This window comes from Clavelina lepadiformis, chromosome 3 (assembly GCF_947623445.1).
Source record: "Clavelina lepadiformis chromosome 3, kaClaLepa1.1, whole genome shotgun sequence".
NCBI lineage: Eukaryota > Metazoa > Chordata > Ascidiacea > Aplousobranchia > Clavelinidae > Clavelina > Clavelina lepadiformis.
The window spans coordinates 5,698,642-5,716,741 of NC_135242.1; the positions used below are offsets into that span (position 1 = coordinate 5,698,642).

The window sequence follows — 18,100 nt, forward strand, 5'->3', positions numbered from 1 at the left end:
ACCTGTTCTTTAAGCACGCCTTGTTGGTGATGGTGCATTTGCCAACCTGCCTTACAAAAGTGAAAGTAAAAGTACGTTAATTTTAATTGGCCGTAAGTGAACCTACTGGTGTTGCATAACTGTTTTTGCTTGTTTATATCGTTACGTTTTTTCGTTGATATTTATTATGCGGTTTTATTAGCGATCTAACACTTTAGCGCTTGCTCTAAAACGAATATCATGTTACTATAGGAAAAACATTATTCTCGGGTATACCACCGACAGTTATATAGTTATCAAGAGTTTATCAATTTGTATATAACATGCATATTGTACTGGTAATAAACGTTTTTGAAATTATAGTGTAGGTGCCAAAGACTTTATCACTTTAACATATATTCGAACAGTTCCAAACTAAGGCTAATTTTGGGTAATTCTGGACAATGCTTAATATGTTACGAACTTTTTTTAAAAGCATCTTTCTTCATAAAATGCATATAAGTTAGTTTCACCAATGTAAAAAACTAAAAATCTGTGCCAAGTTTTTTAGCCGTTTCCGTTTAGAAAAGTTTAAAAACCTTGAAGACCAACCGGTTGATAACCCAAACGTAGACCAACGTTCTTATATATCGGCGCTTAATTAAGGCCTCATGCAAATCATTTAACACAGGAATAGCGAGTAATGACAATTCTGTTGGTAATTTGAGTGCAACTCATTTTTCAATTAGAAAAAGTTTATTAAATTTACACCACTGGTGGCAAAATGTTCTGGGCCTAAACAATATTTAAAAAAAAATAACTTTTGCAATCCTTACAGTGAAAGTTTTCATAAAACAGGTTTGTCTTTAGTTAACGTATGAAACAAGAACAGGTATTACATCCTAGCATATACCTTAATAGCACACAACAAAAACAGTGGAAAACTAAGTCAATCAATACCGAAATGCTGAAGTTTTTGGCAGTCATTTGCTTCCTAGTTCAGATAACGGGTAAGCAATAGCAAGAACTTTTCAATAATACGAACTTGTTATACGCGTGCTGGTGAGAAGTTTTATACGTAGCATCATACCATCACCAATCAAAAATTATACACTTTTAATGCAGCTGCAGCTATTTTCTCGCAGAGCAAACTAAAACTGCGTGTGTTGTTCAATGCCCACCTCTGCCAGGATGTGCCGAGAGATGTTTGTTTGGGCACGAAAAAGATGCTCAGGGCTGTGATATTTGTAATCGATGCAAGAAGGAAGGTATCATACATGGCGATATTGAAATCAACGGTAAGGTGTTTCATCAAGTTCGCTGTACAATCCGTTATCGTCTCTAGTTGCAAAACTAATGCTAAGCTGTAATGAAAATAACAAGTAAGCGTTCAAATCCTGCTCTGGTTATCTTTACCATTTTGGCCCGAAAATAGCTTTGCGGTTGGTTCGTATTTCTTCATCGAAATGTCTTTATTACAACCGCACTTAAAATCAAAGTTTTTTAACAAAGTGTCTCTACAAAAGATTATTTAATGTCGTCGTATATTGCATGTTTCAGAAGCTAACTACGACCAGTACATTTCAACTTTTCATCCAAACTGTAAAGTGAGTACACGAGGTTCGCTCCCCCGAGGTATTAACGAATGGCCAAAACAAGGGAACGAAGTTAGAATTGGTTACATATTCGACGAGACAGTTAGTAAGTACCGATATTATGCATGGAAAGATGAAAACTTTGTGATTAAATCGTTATATAATCAAACCATACTTCAGCACGTAGCGCAATTAGCGAGTCTTTGTACAATGGTTAGTTAAACACATAATAACGTAATTAGGATATATTATGCTTTTTCACTGGATTAAGGTCTCCTGAAACATATTCAGAACGTAAGCATCCTAACTATCAGTAATGTGTCTTTTTCAGTAATATTAACTTTTCCAAAACTACAGCATTGTTCTGTGCATTGCAGGTTTCTCGAAACAGGCCAATATACGCACAGCTATAACTGAGTACGACAAAAACACTTGCATTAGATTTGTCCCAAGAACGCAGGAAACAGATTATATCAGATTTGTCGGCACTGGCGGCTGTTCCTCATTTATCGGCCACATTGGCAATGAACAAAACGTAAGTGCGTCCGCCATCAACTGACTTATGGCGCTTGTCACAAAATTGTAACTACCCCATAACGAATTAAACAACAATATCAATTTCACGTTCTTTTATGCAGGTCACACTTGGCCCTGGTTGCGACGTCTTCCTCGGGACAATTATACATGAACTGATGCACGCACTCGGATTCTGGCACGAGCATTCACGTGGTGATAGAGACGACTACGTGATTATCCAATTGGAGAATGTTTTAGAAGGTAAATATTGGACACTAAATCGTATTCATGACCGATGCTTCAGCGAAATATCAACAATTCACAAATATGCAATTTTATTTAACAGGCCGAGCGAGAAATTTCGAAAAGCAAACAATCTTTTGGGATTCCCTCAATTCTCCGTATGATTACGGTTCTGTTATGCATTACGGAGGATTTTTTTTTTCGATTGCTGACGATAAACCGACAATTATAGACAGGTAGTACATTGCGCGATAATTTCAATCGAAACTGTAGCACTTATTATCTGTCGTCAGTAAATAGAATTTTACCAGGTCCCTGTATCCAACCGTGTAATACCGAAGGGCAGTAAATAGAAATTTTATCTCCTTGAGAAGAGCTCATGCAGACAACGTTCCTATTCGCTGAATTTGCATAACAGAGCTGGAACCAATGTTGTTTGTAGATAAATACTAAAAACGTACCAAAAGCACAGGAGGTTCGTTAACACAAGGTTTGCAAAACAGAGTATGGAAGCTAAAAGTGATTCACGACTCACTCATGCCAAGTCTAAAAGCCGAGAATCAAATCATCACAACTGAAACAGGCTAAAAGCGTTGATTTCTCATAACAGTCTCACAACACTTATTAACGTCCGTTTCCATTTTCAATGTATAAGCTGTTATCTTTTTCACATTTATGACATACGTATAATAATCTGACCAGGGAAAGCCAGTAACAAGCTGTGTCTTCTTAAAGAGTATTTTATTTAATTTTATTTATTTCTATGACTGATTTGAGGGTCCGAATAGGTCGTGCTCTCGCTCTGGCAACTGCAATGATTCGGATTCATTGTTTTTTGGTGGTTTTCTTTTTATCATTCACGAGCAAATATGCAATAAGGCAACATGCTCTTTAGGTCTTCTTGTAAGCATTGGGTTACCTTTTCTCTATCTTCTGTTATTAAGTTTTTATTCTACAGTAGGTTTAACATAAGTGCTTTTGAAAGATTTTAAACAAGCCATAAATAAGGGCAGGCAATTCATGGGGTTAGGTTTGAAACGCGATACACAACAACTCGGAGAACGTTATATAACAGACCTATAGTATGTTTTGCTAAGATTGGTCAAGCGGTCTATTAGACAAAGTTTGCGTTGCGTAGGGGCCCGAAGTACCTATAACGTCATAATAAGTTTTGTAAGTTGTATTCTTCCAATTTTGGAAAGTATTAAAAAGTTAAATTTACCTTTACAGCTCGATTAAAATGTAAACAACTTCTTCTCAAAAACTGCAATGTGCGATGGGCTTTCAAAGTACAGTAGTTTTTTTCACAACGCCTGATAACCAAGCAACCCATTGTACTTGCTGTCTAGCCCAGTACGTTCTTCATTATTGACATCGTTTTATAGCAATTGAATGTTGTCAAGGTTGTCAACAATGTTGTCTGAAGATTTCATGACACTAAATATTGCAACGGTGATAGTCGCGATATAGAGATTTAAACACTAAAATGTGAAAACGGACAGGAATGAAAACCTTTATGTATTTCAGTATTTTTCATTGACAAAAATATCTCTCCAACCGCAGTTAAGGAGCTTGTGGTCTAGACTGTCCGTGTATTCAAAAGAAAATGACAGCCCGAACTGAAAACCGCATAAGCTAAGGCTATTATTATTGCACGGAAAAAAATCGTACGTTTAAAGCTATTTTTCTTGTTAACCTAACTTGAATGTTACAACATAGTAACCTAAACCTAACCAAAATTAACCTTCCAATCTAAATCTAACTCCAATAAAACCTTAAGTAGCTTAAATCGACTTTTTCCATGCCCATTCTCCTAACTTAACTTTTGACTATGGGCTACTTGACCTATTTTCGGTGAAATAATCACTCCGAATAATAAAGAAGTGAAAAACGTGAAGATGAGAGGACGAAAACGTTAATTGCAACTACGTTTGAAAAGAATTTAAACTCACGAACGGAAGAAATGTCATAATAATAAACAGCGGTTCACTACACTGCTGTGAAAAACAAACCATCAGAATCAAGCGTGAATAATGTTTGGTTAACAAAGAATCCGCTCAAAAATGGAACAATGTGTAAGTTTCTAAAATTTAAGTTCAACCTGGTGATTATTTAATGCATAAACGCACAACAAAAAACAGAATAAAATAAAAACAAAGATATTATTTTACGGCAAAGCATTTTCGTTACATGTTGTTCGTTGAATAACACACAGACGCACCAATGAAGCTGTAGAATTTCAACGAGATGGTTTTTCAGCTGAAGACATCACGCAGCTTAACATAAAATATGAATGCGAAGGTAAAATGCCTTAACTTTAACATAGTTTTTCAAATTTTCACAAACAGCTATCTTAGTCATTTCATTCTGACAGGTTATCCGGTGCAAGAAACTTCAGCGTCAAGCACGCCAACGACAACATACACCGAAGAAATGACGACATCAACTGCAAACATTACATCACCCACCAACATGACGTTGCCAACAACCGCAGCAAATGCAACCGAAGTTACCGAAATAATCACTCCAGCAAAGACCACAACTGCTACATTGATTTCAACTACAGTCGATGGTTTGCCAAATTTTTTCTCTGCTTATAAAATTATTTTTTACTCGAGTCAAGTATATGTAGCTAACTTAGCTCTGTCGTTATATGTTAGTAAATTTAGCTTTAAAACTTTCAATTAGGCGCTAGGCACTCTGCTATCATACCATATAGTAAGTTTCAAAATTCTTCACACAGGGTAAGTGATAATATCCAAGAACACGAGTTAAATGACTAGTTAATTACCATACGGCAATTTAATACTAAATCAATCAAAAAATTCTGGAAGTAACAAAAGCAAGCTTTCAAGGTACATATTCCATAAATATACGTTCTAACGGCAAACGTTTACGTCAAAATCACCCCTTTTACCTATTAGGAGCCGGCAAGATTTACGTTTGATTCAAAAATATTTTACAAACATCAGAAACTTCTAGAAGTTAATTGTAGCAGAACCAGTTTATGGGTATGTCAGGAGATTTTTCCTGTTTATGAAATGGGAATGTTACCACCTAATATACAGAATGTAGACACGCATTGTCTGTGTTTAGTAAATCTCCATTCATGGTGTTTCTTATATTTTTATATGTTACAGTGATTTAGCAGACAAAATATATAAAAAAAAAATGGCAAGTATAACGGCGAAAATCTACAAAGCAAAGTTTACTTCTAATTAAATTTGAGAACCCTGCCTTAAAAGTAGAATCTTTATTACGTTGTCACACAATAATCAGTGTCAGAAAGCTAAAAGTTATTTTTATGCGTTGTCAGTGTCAGACACAACAGTAACAAGGATGACTGAAACTACTAACGAACCAAGTTCAACAACGGAAGTAGCAACCGAACCAAGTACAGCAACCGAAGCAGCAACTCAAACAAGTACAGCAACAGAAGCAGCAACCCAAAAAAGTACTGTAACGGAAGCAGCAACGGAAGCAAGTTCAGCAATAGAAGCAGCAACTCAAACAAGTACAGAAACAGAAGCAGCAACCGAAGCAACAACTCAACCAAGTACAGCAACGGAAGCAGCAACGGAAGCTGCCACCGAAGCAAGTTCAGCTACGGAAGCAGCAACTCAAAAAAGTTCAACAACGGAAGCAACAACTCAAACAAGTACAGCAACTCAAACAAGTACAGCAACGGAAGCAGCAACTCAAACAAGTGCAGCAACGGAAGCAGCAACTCAAAAAAGTTCAACAACGGAAGCAACAACTCCAACAGGTACAGCAACTCAAACAAGTACAGCAACTCAAACAAGTGCAGCAACGGAAGCAGCAACTCTAACAAGTACAGCAACGGAAGTAGCAACTCATTCAAGTTCAGCAACGGAAGCAGCAACTCAAAAAAGTTCAACAACGGAAGCAACAACTCAAACAAGTACAGCAACGGAAGCAGCAACGCAAAAAAGTACAGCAACGGAAGCTGCCACCGAAGCAAGTTCAGCTACGGAAGCATCAACTCAAACAAGTACAGCAACAGAAGCAGCAACCGAAACAAGTACTGCAACGGAAGCAACAACCGAAGCAAATACAGCAACGGAAGCAACAATTGAAGCAAGTTCAGCAACGGAAGCAGCAACGGAAGCAACAACCGAAGCAAGTACAGCTCAGGAGACTAGAACAGAAGCAAGTGCTAAAACAGAGATGACAACCCAAAGAATTACTGCAGTAGAGATTACAAGTTCTACAACGACTTCAACTACACTCCGTGGTGAGCCAACATATTTTTCTGCTTATTTATTTGAACCAAATATAGTTAAGTGTAGAAGAGTTTGCTTTATTTTTATTGTTTAGGCGTTCCTCTATCATACAATACCGATGATTACAATTTTTGTTTTGTTATATGTCAAATACGAGTAAAATGGGATGCACATTATCTGTTAAATGCGTTGCAAAAATAAATTGCAAGTTTTATTGCTTTTTCGTGCAAAATGCTCATTTTAATGTAATTGCAAAAACACAGTTAATTTTTTTTCATTACTTTTTACCTTTTTTTTGAACGAGACATACATTGCAACTAATAGATTTTTTACTTTTTTCTACTGCTGCTGCATACAAAAATGTGTAGAATGTGCAAAATGAAGTAAAGCTTTTAAATTAACATGTATAACACAAAGCCAACAAATTTAAGAAGTTATTTAGATTTCTAAGAACATTAACCATAGCAGCCTTGATTAGCTTCCTAGAACATATTAGCTATTTACGTGCTATCTCTAAGAAGCAAATGTTTAATTGTACTAAAACTACATATTGCTTTTGTCAAGGCTGCCTGGACAACAAGATTCTTTAACTTCGCAATATTGTCATATAAGTTTACATCAAACATTATAGGAAAAAATCATCATGCACCTATGGAGTCAACTTTCTTTGCCTTTTACTAAGTTTATTTTGTAATGCAGAGGCACCGCAAGTCTCTAAAAGTCCGTTTTGTCCTCTTTGCATTGGTGACAATTCACCGAACGACGGGCTATCGCAATTTCGTTGGTAACAGTGAACTTTCTGTTTCCTTGTAAAGCATCTTTCAACATCCTATGAAAACTTCTAATTTTAGACTGGGAAGTAAAATACTACGCTCGTGCCTGCCAAGATCTCTTACCGTTAACAATGTGTTCTATACGAGAATAACTTTGCTGGGAAATAGAATTTTGCTTTCAATTATGTTCATGTTTTTTTCTGGTACGAGTTATACAACTGTGCTCGGCAACTGTTGCTATGACTTGTGATGTGACTTTTCGCACAGATATATCAATTGTATAAACTAATAGTTATTGCGCAAATTTTTTTAAAAGCCTGTACTTTACATTGAAGTTTGATAACAACTTATTCCGTGTTTGATAGAAACTGAGTCCGTCACGGAATCTATACGAATAGGAAAACTTTGCCCTAACCAATTGAACAACGCACGATTAACAGCCATCACGAGACGTGTACGAAATATTTTGAAAGTGTTGACAAACAGGTTCCAAAGATAGTTTTATATCGCTTTATACGCAACACTTGTAACAGGCCAGTAAACACTGACCCGAACTCCGCATTGTTTGGATTTTCAATGCAAAAGATTGCAACGAATGTACCAGCACTGGTCCGTGCCAGATGCTCCAAAATGCCTGCATGGGTTGTGACTCAAAACTGAGTAGCCGAATATTTCGGCGAATTATCTCTCCATAAATCACATTTCATGCGTAAAAGTTAAGTCTACACTCAATTTTTCAGCTCGAAGCACAGCGTTGGTAAATTAGTCAATGACTGTGTTAAATGTCGTCTCAAACAAAAAAGGGTATCAAAAAATAGGGTTGGCAGCATTATTTTGTGCCAATCTGAAAATTAATCTATTTTTGACCTTGTATTTCATATAGAATACATACAGTAGGCATACAACATAGACCAAGATATCAGCACCGCAATGCAGCTTACAAATGTTGTGGTTAATAAACCAACACTCAGACATAAAAAAGTTATTGTTGAGATCCAAATTACGCAGCAATGTTAAACATGAGGCTGCCACTATTTCGCCGGGAACAATCGTATGTTCGAAGCTATATTTTTCACAGTTGTTTTTTTATATGATTCAAATGTTACAACAACATAAACTAGGCTAAACCTAACCTAACTTTAGTATCATATGTTTAAGTGGCGTTTCTAATTTTCTTGGGAGAAGCACGCTATTAGTTGTACACCTTAATTAACAAAGCTTTTTAGTGTTTTCGTGCAAACGTGAAATTAAAAAAAAACAATAACTTCAAAACTTGAACGCATTTGAGCTGTTGAAAGTTGGGTGCCACTGAGGTTTATACTTTAGCTCATGGCTAAAAAATGGTAAGCAGCGTTGTTTAGTGTTTTCTTTCGTTATTAATTGATGTGTTTATGTTTACAGACTGTCCAAATCTAAACCTGACTAACGTGCTCGTCGGCGTTGATGTCATTAGTTTTACAATCAACTATGCAGCCCAAACATCTTTTAACATCAGTTACGGCACTCCAAATTCACAGGCTATGATGTTATCCTACATTGTCGATACGACAGTCTTGTTAACCGACCTGTCTTCTATGGGCCAGTATATGATAACTGTTGCGCCAAATGATTGCCCACAAACTGTGAATACCACCTTGACGACAGGTAATCTTATTGTTTTACTGAAAGCTACGAAACCGCTTAAAAAAAGTTAAATTTTTATTTCGTTCAGATTGAGGCCTTCAGTAACAATTGCTCTTAAACTAAATATAACAGCCCTTAGTTTCATACGTTAACGTTTTTACTCTGTTCTCTTTTCTTTACGTTTGCATCTTACTTTTAGTGGGACAATGCCTCAAACTGTGCATGAATGGAAATTGCTTTGTAAATAATTCCAACCCAGGAGAATATTTCTGCAAGTGCTTCGACGGGTTCGTCTTGGCTGACGGCAGCGATCAGAATTGTATTGAGAGTTCAGTTTGCAGTAATTCCGACTGTGGGCCTAACGCAGAGTGTACGAACTCTGATGGTTGTGTGTGCTTACCAGGATACAGAAAAAATCCTATAAACTGTGAATGTAAGTTTTGAAAGATGCAAAAATTATGAGTGTTCCGAAATAATTCATGGTTTGTTCTAAAGTTATGCGTTTGATATATTGCAAAATATCTTTTCAATGCCAGTGATTTCTCTCATTCTTTGTGATAGTGAACGACTTATGCATCGATACTCCCTGTCAAAATGGCGCCAATTGCAGTACAGATGGACTCACAGTGACATGTGCTTGTCCTCCGAATTATCATGGTGGCCTATGCGCCAGCTTTCAATCACCTTGTTCGTCAAATCCATGTGAAAATAATGGCATTTGTCATTTTAATTCATCATCTAGTCTTCCGCTTGACTGTGTGTGCCCATCAACATACACAGGTTTGTTTATATTTTGAACAAGTTTAGTTAAAAGTCCAATTTCTCTTTAACTGTACTTGCCATGTCTAATGTTAACCAGGATCCACGTGCACTATGGATGTTGACGAATGCTTGCAAGCTAATTCGTGTGATGAGAATGCAAACTGCAGCAATTTTGTCAGTGGTTTTTCGTGCACTTGCAACGAGGGCTTTAGGTGGGATATGCCGTAACGTGATTTTATTAAACTACTATAATTTACAAAGGATGCTCGTTGCATTAATCATTATGCGTTCATTTTGTCATCAATTTTATCTACCTTTATCACCAACAAAACCAGTTGTAAATTTATCGAACCAAGGCAGGAAATTAATCTTTAAAACTTGTTCAAGGTCTAACGAAAGGGGCGGATGCTTAAAAATTATTCTGTTTTCTTTCGGTGAAGACGAAGGCGATACTCAGCTGGTTATTGGTGATGACGAACAGTCGGATGCTTTGACGTCAGTATAAACATTTTCTGTTAATGCATTTATCAAAGCTGGTATTTCAAGAACGCAAATTGCGGTTAAACTCGATCTCTTGTTGTACAGCCTAGATTATGCAATCCCATTCGGCGCGGAAGATTTTACAAGTATTCGGCTTACATCTAACGGTATCATTGCCTTGGGCTCCGCTTTTTACTATACACGATCACTATATCGTCCACCAACCGATGGTTTTGGCCGACTATCAAGTAGGGTTGCGTTATTGGCTCCATTTTGGGACGATTTCCAACCAAGTGTAAACAACGCAGGCCGAGTCTACTACCAGGTATTTAAAAAGCAACAACATATACTCGCTTACTTAGTTAGATAAGTTATGAGCGAAACATGCATTAAAAGTTTGTTAATACTCTTTTTATTCAACTTCGCGGACAACGAAATTTTGTTCAACTTAAGTTTTACCATTGTAGCACTATTGCTCGTGCTATAGATTTAGTGGCCGTGCCAGTTTTTACCAGCAAAAATTAACCTTATTTGTCTTGAGCACGTTTTAAGCCTTTTCGTCTTTGCCACTTTTTCCACTTTTAAAGACTAATTCTCATTGCGGACACTCTGAAACTGTTTTACGGACCTCAGTTGGTCCGCGGACCCCAGTTTTGGAACCGCTGATATAGATGGTTATTGGATGAAATTGGAATAATAACTTTGCATTCCGTAACTTAAGGCCAATTCATCTACAAAACTATCTATGAACTTCTGTGCATAACACTTGAGCCCGAGTCAAGTCTGTCACGAACCTGTACATAGTCGAAAGGGAAAAGAAATTTACAAAACAGTAGAGTGTAAAGTGGACAAGTAAAACTTGTTTTACCAAACTAAATGAGATAAATCAGTGAGGTTAATTGAAATATAGGGTCCGGTGCTTATAACATAGCCATTAAGCTTGCGATAGCCAATGCTTGTCTTTTGGCGAGGTCAGGGTGTGTATGCTTAAAAAGCTGCGACAGCTGGCCATTTCCTAAGCGCTACTACGTCTTATGACATTTTTATACTAAACTGTTTTTAGACTGAACTACATCATATTTTTATATTTTTAAGTACTGGCACAATGAGATAACTTTGCTTAATCTGTACCAATTCCATAGCACTACGACGTCATTAGCGGCGGTCAAAGTAACAGAGATGACGCAATAATTGCTCAAGTGAAAGAACGGATTGAATCCAGATACAACATCACCGACTTTAATCCAATTTTTGTCTACAAAGCAACATGGATGAACGTGACAATGTATCCCGATTCGACCTTGTTCCGTAACTATGTATGTTTACAATGACATAAACAGCCATAATATAAGCTGCATACAAATGTGTTTTGCATACGTCTTAAGTAGGCCACCTGTTCTATTTTCAGCCGAGCACCTTTCAGGCCGTTCTCACCACAGATGGATGTGACACTTACGTCATGTACTTGTACAAAGAAGAGGCCATGCTTTGGCAAACTGGACTCCGAGACGTTGACGAAGCTTTGATTGGTTATACGAACGGTGCAGACATGAGCTACGTTGAAACGCAACGAAATTACAGACCAGATCAGAGAAGCCAAACTGGAGGTACTCTTAACTTAAGCTCATATTTACGTAAATACAACATCATATGAGACCATAATATTTATATTACAAGTAATGCATTGAAATATTTGTGTCTGCAGGTGGTACTAAAGGACAATACTTTTACAAGCTTACTAGTGGTGGCAGTGATGTGCAAAATGCAAGGTGTGACTGCTTGCGGTGGTATCTTAACGATGTACGAAGTGGCTACACACCGATAAGATATGATAATTGTCCCCGTAGCACTTTCCAGGCAGTCGTTGATCCTCGCTTTGCGCCAAGTATTGAAAATGCCCTTTTGTCAGCAGGCATAAAATCGTCTTCTGAGATAGATGAGTGGAGATTTGATAGACGTGAGTTTGGTTTCAGAATATCTCAACTATAGAAATGATGGTATAAGGATGTTAAAAGTGAGCGAAAAATATTCGTTGATAGACTACATTTTTACTACTTTTATTGTTTGACTAGAACCGTCCAACCAATGTTATCAGCGTCGCAACGGTACCGGACCAAGGTGCTGTTATTCTCTGCGGCGGGGCCGGTTTATCACGTCAAGATTTTGGGGGTTTGAAGGTTTGGTCGGGCCCCTTACCAGGGGACCGCGTCAAAGTCGCACAGAACGGTTTCAGATACCACGAATAGATAGTTCTGGAAACCGCTTTGATAAAAGAAGCAATTTTGCGACTGAGTTTCAAAACGCTTTAAGTATGGAGGATAAAAGATAAACTGAATGTATCTTTAGTGGCCAATTACATTAAATTGTTTAATGATTAATTCTCGCCTTGAATCTCTTCCAGATGGTGATTTGATTCCAAGACGACAATGCTGTATTACAAGTCGTTCATCGGGCTACTGTCGACTTTATCGGTTACGAAGACCTGCTGCGACTAGTAATCGATACTTTGCGTGCTTTCCCAGTCAGTATAAGCTCTTATTTTGTTTTTAAATTACTGCATGGTAATTGCGTTCCATATTTTTGTAAATAAACATTAACGTAAATAACATAACGTGACAAGCTTATATCTCAGCAGCTTTATACCAAATTGCTCGTTTCAAATACTAAGGCAGCAGTTAAAGTTCCCATACATTTTACTTAAGTTCTCTTATTGCAACCCAAAATGATGAAAATTTCAATTTGCTGCTGTAAACTAGATTGTCATTTATGGCATCATGCTTATGTCTATTTTAGTTTATCAATGTCCTATATTTTACAGGCTTTCTTTGGGGTGATCCCCACATTACTACCTTGGACAGTGTTTCTTACACTTTCAACGGACTTGGCGAATACATCATGGTATATGCGCCAAGCGTCATAACTGTGCAAGCTCGAACAAAAAAAGTTGCAAAGGAAGATGGAACCTTATCAGACGCTACTGGTTTTGTTGCCTTCGCCGTACGAGATCACACCAACAACGAGTCGGGGGTTGTAAGTTTAAGAAGAAAAACGGCAAACGTTAACATTTACGACGGTTCAATTAGTAAGATTTATCATCGGTTTTTGAGGTTGTTTTTTCAATTAACATGTAGGTTCAGTTTGACCTCGATTACGATAATCCAAACGGAAATGGTGTGATTGTAAAAGTGAATGGTCAAATACAAACCGATATTGACTCATGTGAGTATTCAATAAAGTCAAAAATATTGTTACACATGAATAAACAGCTATGTTCTATGAATTATGTTCGAAATCCAACCTGCTATAGTCATGCTGTGAGCAATCAATTGTTTGGAAAACGTGTTTATCACATTTCAATTCTGATTCGTAAGTTATAATAGCATTTAACATTATTATATCCGATTAGAGATTAGTAGATTTTAATGTTAATACACTGCATACGAATATATCAGCTGATTACCTCGTGGAATCTGTGGCCTTGTCCTTGAATAACGGCAGCTATGAAGCAACGTTCCCTAGCGAACAGTCTGTGACTGTGAGTGCAACGTCTTTTCTCCTTACTATACAGTTCACTGGAGATCCAAGCAAATTGCAGAACGTATCCAAGGGTTTACTTGGTTAGTTATGTTTGTTACCGAGTCTAATCGGTGAAGTGGATATTTTATAGATAACTTCAGTATAGAAAGTGCATCAACAAATTTAAAATACGAAAGCTTTCAATAAGAATGATCATTAATGTGAATGTTGTGTAAATAAGGTTTTTGGAGCGGCGTAAAAGAAGACGACTTTGAGTTGAGAAACGGAACCACTTTGGACTACAACGAGCTTAAAGTCACCACTGACTTGGATATATTGAATGGAACGCTCTCTGAGATGAAGCTTTACGAATTCGGGCAAACTTGTAAGTTTTGATCATTACTAATAAAAAGATATAGTGACACTTCGATATATTGCACAACACCTATGAAAAGAGTTTATTACATGACCTTTGTGTATTGTAGTTTTTTCATTACATTTCCTTGTTATAGGGAAAATATCGGAAAAAGAAAGCTTGTTCAATTACACTGGTGGCAACGACACGTTTCCAATTCACAATCCAGTGAACTCGCCTAACCCGCCCTTCTTGGAAGTCCTCGTTGCGGAACAAAGAACCTCAAGTTTATTCGAGGAAATAAGAGCTAACTGCACGATGAGTGAGACTCTGTCCACTCAATGCTTGTACGATACATTGACCACAAATAGGACAGAAATCGGCCAAACCACATTAGAAGATGCAGCGTCGTCGGTAGAAACTAGTGCAATAAATGGTAAAATCAGTTTCAAATTGTGGTAAAACCTTTATGAGGCGTAGTAATTGTAATAGTCTATGTCTAAGATGTTGAAGTTGATTACAACCTAGTTTACATTCCTTTTATCTTTACAGCTAATACTCCACCGAATGCAACAATTCCTGAAATGGGAAATTTTGTAAATGGATTTCTTCAAGCACAAATTAATGTAACTAGCATGTTCAGGATAGAAGCAACGGACATAGATGGAGATGACATAACGTATGGATTAGCGGACGAAAATGAGCTGCCTAATGTGTTGGTTGATTCAAGTGAGTTTTTTAAACTGATCCAATGTTTCATTGACTGAATATCAATTGCAACTGTAATGTCTTTCGTAGCGAGCGGCATGGCCACATGGACACCAACTACCGTAGATCTATCTCGGGAAAATATTTCGCTCGTCGTACAAGCTGCCGATCCCATTGGTGAAACTGTGATTGCGATTCCCATAAAACTTTGTCCGTGTCAAAACAATGGCACTTGCTTGTATGACACGATTTTATCTGGCTCCGACACTTACCAGGTACAGCTCATTAGAGGCAGAGTCTAGCATGAAATATATATAGTGGAAATTTACAGTACATGACCATGAGTTTCTTCGTTCGGGTTGGTAATATCTATGCCTATAATGTCGAAGATACACCAAAATGAATTTTTCAGTATATGAGCATATTTGCCCGACGCAACATACGTTCATGCAATTAACTGTTTCCAGACATCTTTTTCCCATTTAGCGAAAAATTTGAGACCTGAACTTTCAGGACATTCAAATGACAATTTTATGAAAAAAGGTAAAGTCTTATTGTTATTGTCCTTCTTTAGATCACACAATGCAACTGCACCGAAGCGTACAGTGGGGACGATTGTTCCGAAGACAGAAATGGTTGCGAGCTTTCAGCTTGTTACACCAACGTTACCTGCACTGACAATCCAGCCCCCCAGGTCGGAGAAATGTGCGGCCCTTGTCCTAATGGTACAACTGGTAGGTCACCATTTCGGACAAATCTTGTTTAAGAATGTCGTTTTCGTGAGTTAGTACAGTCAGACCACGGTAAACTGAACCCAGACAAGTGGAACCTCTCTGACACAAACCAGCAAGGAAAGAATTTATTCCCCTGCATTTTACTCTTTTAATGAGGACACTCCGTTGTCCGAGTCTGACTAAGAAGTTTCGGAACAACTATGCTAAATCAATAGAAAAAAAATCCGACCAATCGAAGTGTGGAACGTAAAACGCGTTAGTGCGCATCAAGGCTATCACCTACAAAATTCTGACAACGACGAATTCCAATTATATGGATATCTGGCTAAAACCACATTTTGTGACGAAACAAATTGGTCCGGATTAACGTGGGCTGACTGTTTTTTACCGTTTTTTTCAGAATTGCTTTGTGTAATGAGGAACGACGGCCTTTGTCTGATTATAATCTTCTAATTATAGTATAGAAATGTACACGTACAATTCAGATACCATTCTAACTTATTTTTAAGCTGTTTGTTGAAACACACAGGCGATGGAAGAAACTGCACAGCAATCAACTTCTGTCAGTCAAATCCATGCAGTCAGATTTGCAATCCTATTTTTAATGGCTTCAACTGTTCATGCTTGGATGGATACCGGGTTAATTCAGCAAACTCGTCACTGTGTGACGACATCAACGAATGCACGGAGACTATGCCATGCCAGAGTATACCCAGCTCTACTTGCAATAACAACATAGGAAACGTCAGGTTTGCTCGTTTGCGTGCTGATAATATCATTTGACTTCAAAAAGTAAATTCAGAAGAATCTAATTCTACGCGAAGAATCAATGTTTATCCACAGCTGTGATTGCGATTCCGGGTATGTTAAGGTTGGGTCTGTTTGCAACAACATCGATGAATGTGACTTAGGCACGGACGGTTGCGACAACATCACCACGACATGCTTTGATCAGTTGGGGACTTTTCAATGCATGTGTAGAGCGGGCTACAGACGGTGAGTTATGATCTGATATGTCGTTACATAGCAAAAAAGAAATACAAAGTCACCAAAGTGAAAAATTTGCCGAACTATTTACCGGATTGTTAATAAACCAATTGTCCCTCGAATACTAACTTAAATCTCTGTACAGACAAATGAATGACTCTGCCATGCAATCTCCATGCGTTGATATTGACGAGTGTGCAGATAGAACACACAACTGCCTTTCCGGACAGAGTTGTGTCAACATGGATGGCGCCTTTCGTTGTGAATGCGCGTAAGTAGCGTTGTGCATCTTGCTTTCTAAGTATTAGTTCTAAATATAACACATTCGTTGAACTTCTGCTTCAGATTTGGCTTTCAAAATACCAGCGGCACTTGTGAAGACATAAACGAATGTTCAAATTCATCTTTAAACGATTGCAACACGACAGTTTCATTTTGTATTAACATCGATGGAGGTTACAACTGCTCATGTCAAGCTGGATTTAGTGGGAATGGAAGAGTAAGAAATAAACATTATTTTCACACAATTACTTCTATTTTAAGTTAAAGAAGACACTTGCTAAATATGAATCAAAAGGCGCTGCACTCATTGTAAAAACGATTTGTTTTTATAAAACAAAGATGAGCAGTCGAAATAAACTTGATTTGAATTTATGGCAAATCGGTTTTTCTCCGTTTCCTGTACTTAATATTACAGTTTGTTGTACTTAATCCACAGGACTGTGTTGATGTAGATGAATGTCAAGTTAACACCACGTGCGATTCGAATGCTGCTTGCGACAATACTTTCGGAGGATTCAACTGCACTTGCAACCATGGTTTTAGCCCTGGTTCAGGAACCTGCGACAACATCAGTAAGTTTAATTTACAAAACGTAACTACTTTATTTTGCTTTCTTCGACAAATGTTTGTCGCGATTACTATAAACTGACTGACTTCGTGATTACAGACGAATGCCAAGACAACATGGACAACTGCCATGCCAACGCAACATGCACGGACACAGAAGGAAGCTTTCGATGCGTTTGTGTTGAAGGATTCTCAGGTAACGGTACAGAATGTGAAGATGTGAACGAGTGCGCCGCCGGCAATTTGTGCGTCACTGGTGCTGACTGCATAAACACACCTGGAAGCTTCTCTTGCGTTTGCAATTCGTCTTACTACGGGAATGGATCCGTATGTCGACGTAAGTATAACGTAATAATAATTACGTAAAAAGCGCTGTCTTATATAAAGGAAAAAGTATATATGGGGCTGTATACCTTTATGCTAAAAATATTGTTTATCATTTCGGAATATGTGACGTACTAAAAATATGTATATCTTTTACAATATCCCATCTGAGCCTTGGTTGATGTATAATTAGTTGCTTGTTGTTTTTAGTGAAACCGGTGCTTGGACCAGTCAGTGCAATATCGACTGCAACAACATGCATTGTCATTCTAGTGGACAATTCTTTCTCGTATTCTAACTACACGGTTAGCACTTCAGACTATTTGCGTATCATCTAGCTAGGATATCGTTTGCGTTTCAAAGCTTGTTATATTGACGGAAAAGACAAACTAAATACCAAATTCTAACAAAGTAACATTTCGCAGATTACTTT

The 18,100-nt window shown here is 37.6% G+C and overlaps 1 protein-coding gene across 2 annotated transcripts in view; it reads left to right on the forward strand.

Moving 5' to 3' along the window:
• Positions 1–807: 807 nt before the first annotated feature.
• The window catches only part of LOC143450507 (uncharacterized), a 38,073-nt gene continuing 20,780 nt past the window's right edge, over positions 808–18,100 (forward strand). For both annotated transcript variants that reach the window (XM_076951077.1, XM_076951076.1), the window contains exons 1-35: positions 808–968; positions 1,104–1,256; positions 1,519–1,659; positions 1,931–2,088; positions 2,192–2,330; positions 2,416–2,548; positions 4,528–4,613; positions 4,687–4,884; positions 5,629–6,567; positions 8,731–8,973; positions 9,152–9,385; positions 9,514–9,732; positions 9,812–9,926; positions 10,102–10,209; positions 10,300–10,519; positions 11,337–11,510; positions 11,603–11,801; positions 11,900–12,151; positions 12,267–12,503; positions 12,596–12,715; positions 13,013–13,224; positions 13,326–13,413; positions 13,647–13,811; positions 13,952–14,095; positions 14,223–14,501; positions 14,618–14,794; positions 14,864–15,048; positions 15,348–15,507; positions 16,037–16,256; positions 16,351–16,503; positions 16,640–16,765; positions 16,840–16,993; positions 17,213–17,348; positions 17,444–17,680; positions 17,878–17,972. In XM_076951077.1, the coding sequence (XP_076807192.1) occupies positions 836–968; positions 1,104–1,256; positions 1,519–1,659; positions 1,931–2,088; positions 2,192–2,330; positions 2,416–2,548; positions 4,528–4,613; positions 4,687–4,884; positions 5,629–6,567; positions 8,731–8,973; positions 9,152–9,385; positions 9,514–9,732; positions 9,812–9,926; positions 10,102–10,209; positions 10,300–10,519; positions 11,337–11,510; positions 11,603–11,801; positions 11,900–12,151; positions 12,267–12,503; positions 12,596–12,715; positions 13,013–13,224; positions 13,326–13,413; positions 13,647–13,811; positions 13,952–14,095; positions 14,223–14,501; positions 14,618–14,794; positions 14,864–15,048; positions 15,348–15,507; positions 16,037–16,256; positions 16,351–16,503; positions 16,640–16,765; positions 16,840–16,993; positions 17,213–17,348; positions 17,444–17,680; positions 17,878–17,972 (6,732 nt within the window). In that variant the 5' untranslated portion in view covers positions 808–835. The remainder of the gene's footprint in view (positions 969–1,103; positions 1,257–1,518; positions 1,660–1,930; positions 2,089–2,191; positions 2,331–2,415; positions 2,549–4,527; positions 4,614–4,686; positions 4,885–5,628; positions 6,568–8,730; positions 8,974–9,151; positions 9,386–9,513; positions 9,733–9,811; positions 9,927–10,101; positions 10,210–10,299; positions 10,520–11,336; positions 11,511–11,602; positions 11,802–11,899; positions 12,152–12,266; positions 12,504–12,595; positions 12,716–13,012; positions 13,225–13,325; positions 13,414–13,646; positions 13,812–13,951; positions 14,096–14,222; positions 14,502–14,617; positions 14,795–14,863; positions 15,049–15,347; positions 15,508–16,036; positions 16,257–16,350; positions 16,504–16,639; positions 16,766–16,839; positions 16,994–17,212; positions 17,349–17,443; positions 17,681–17,877; positions 17,973–18,100) is intronic.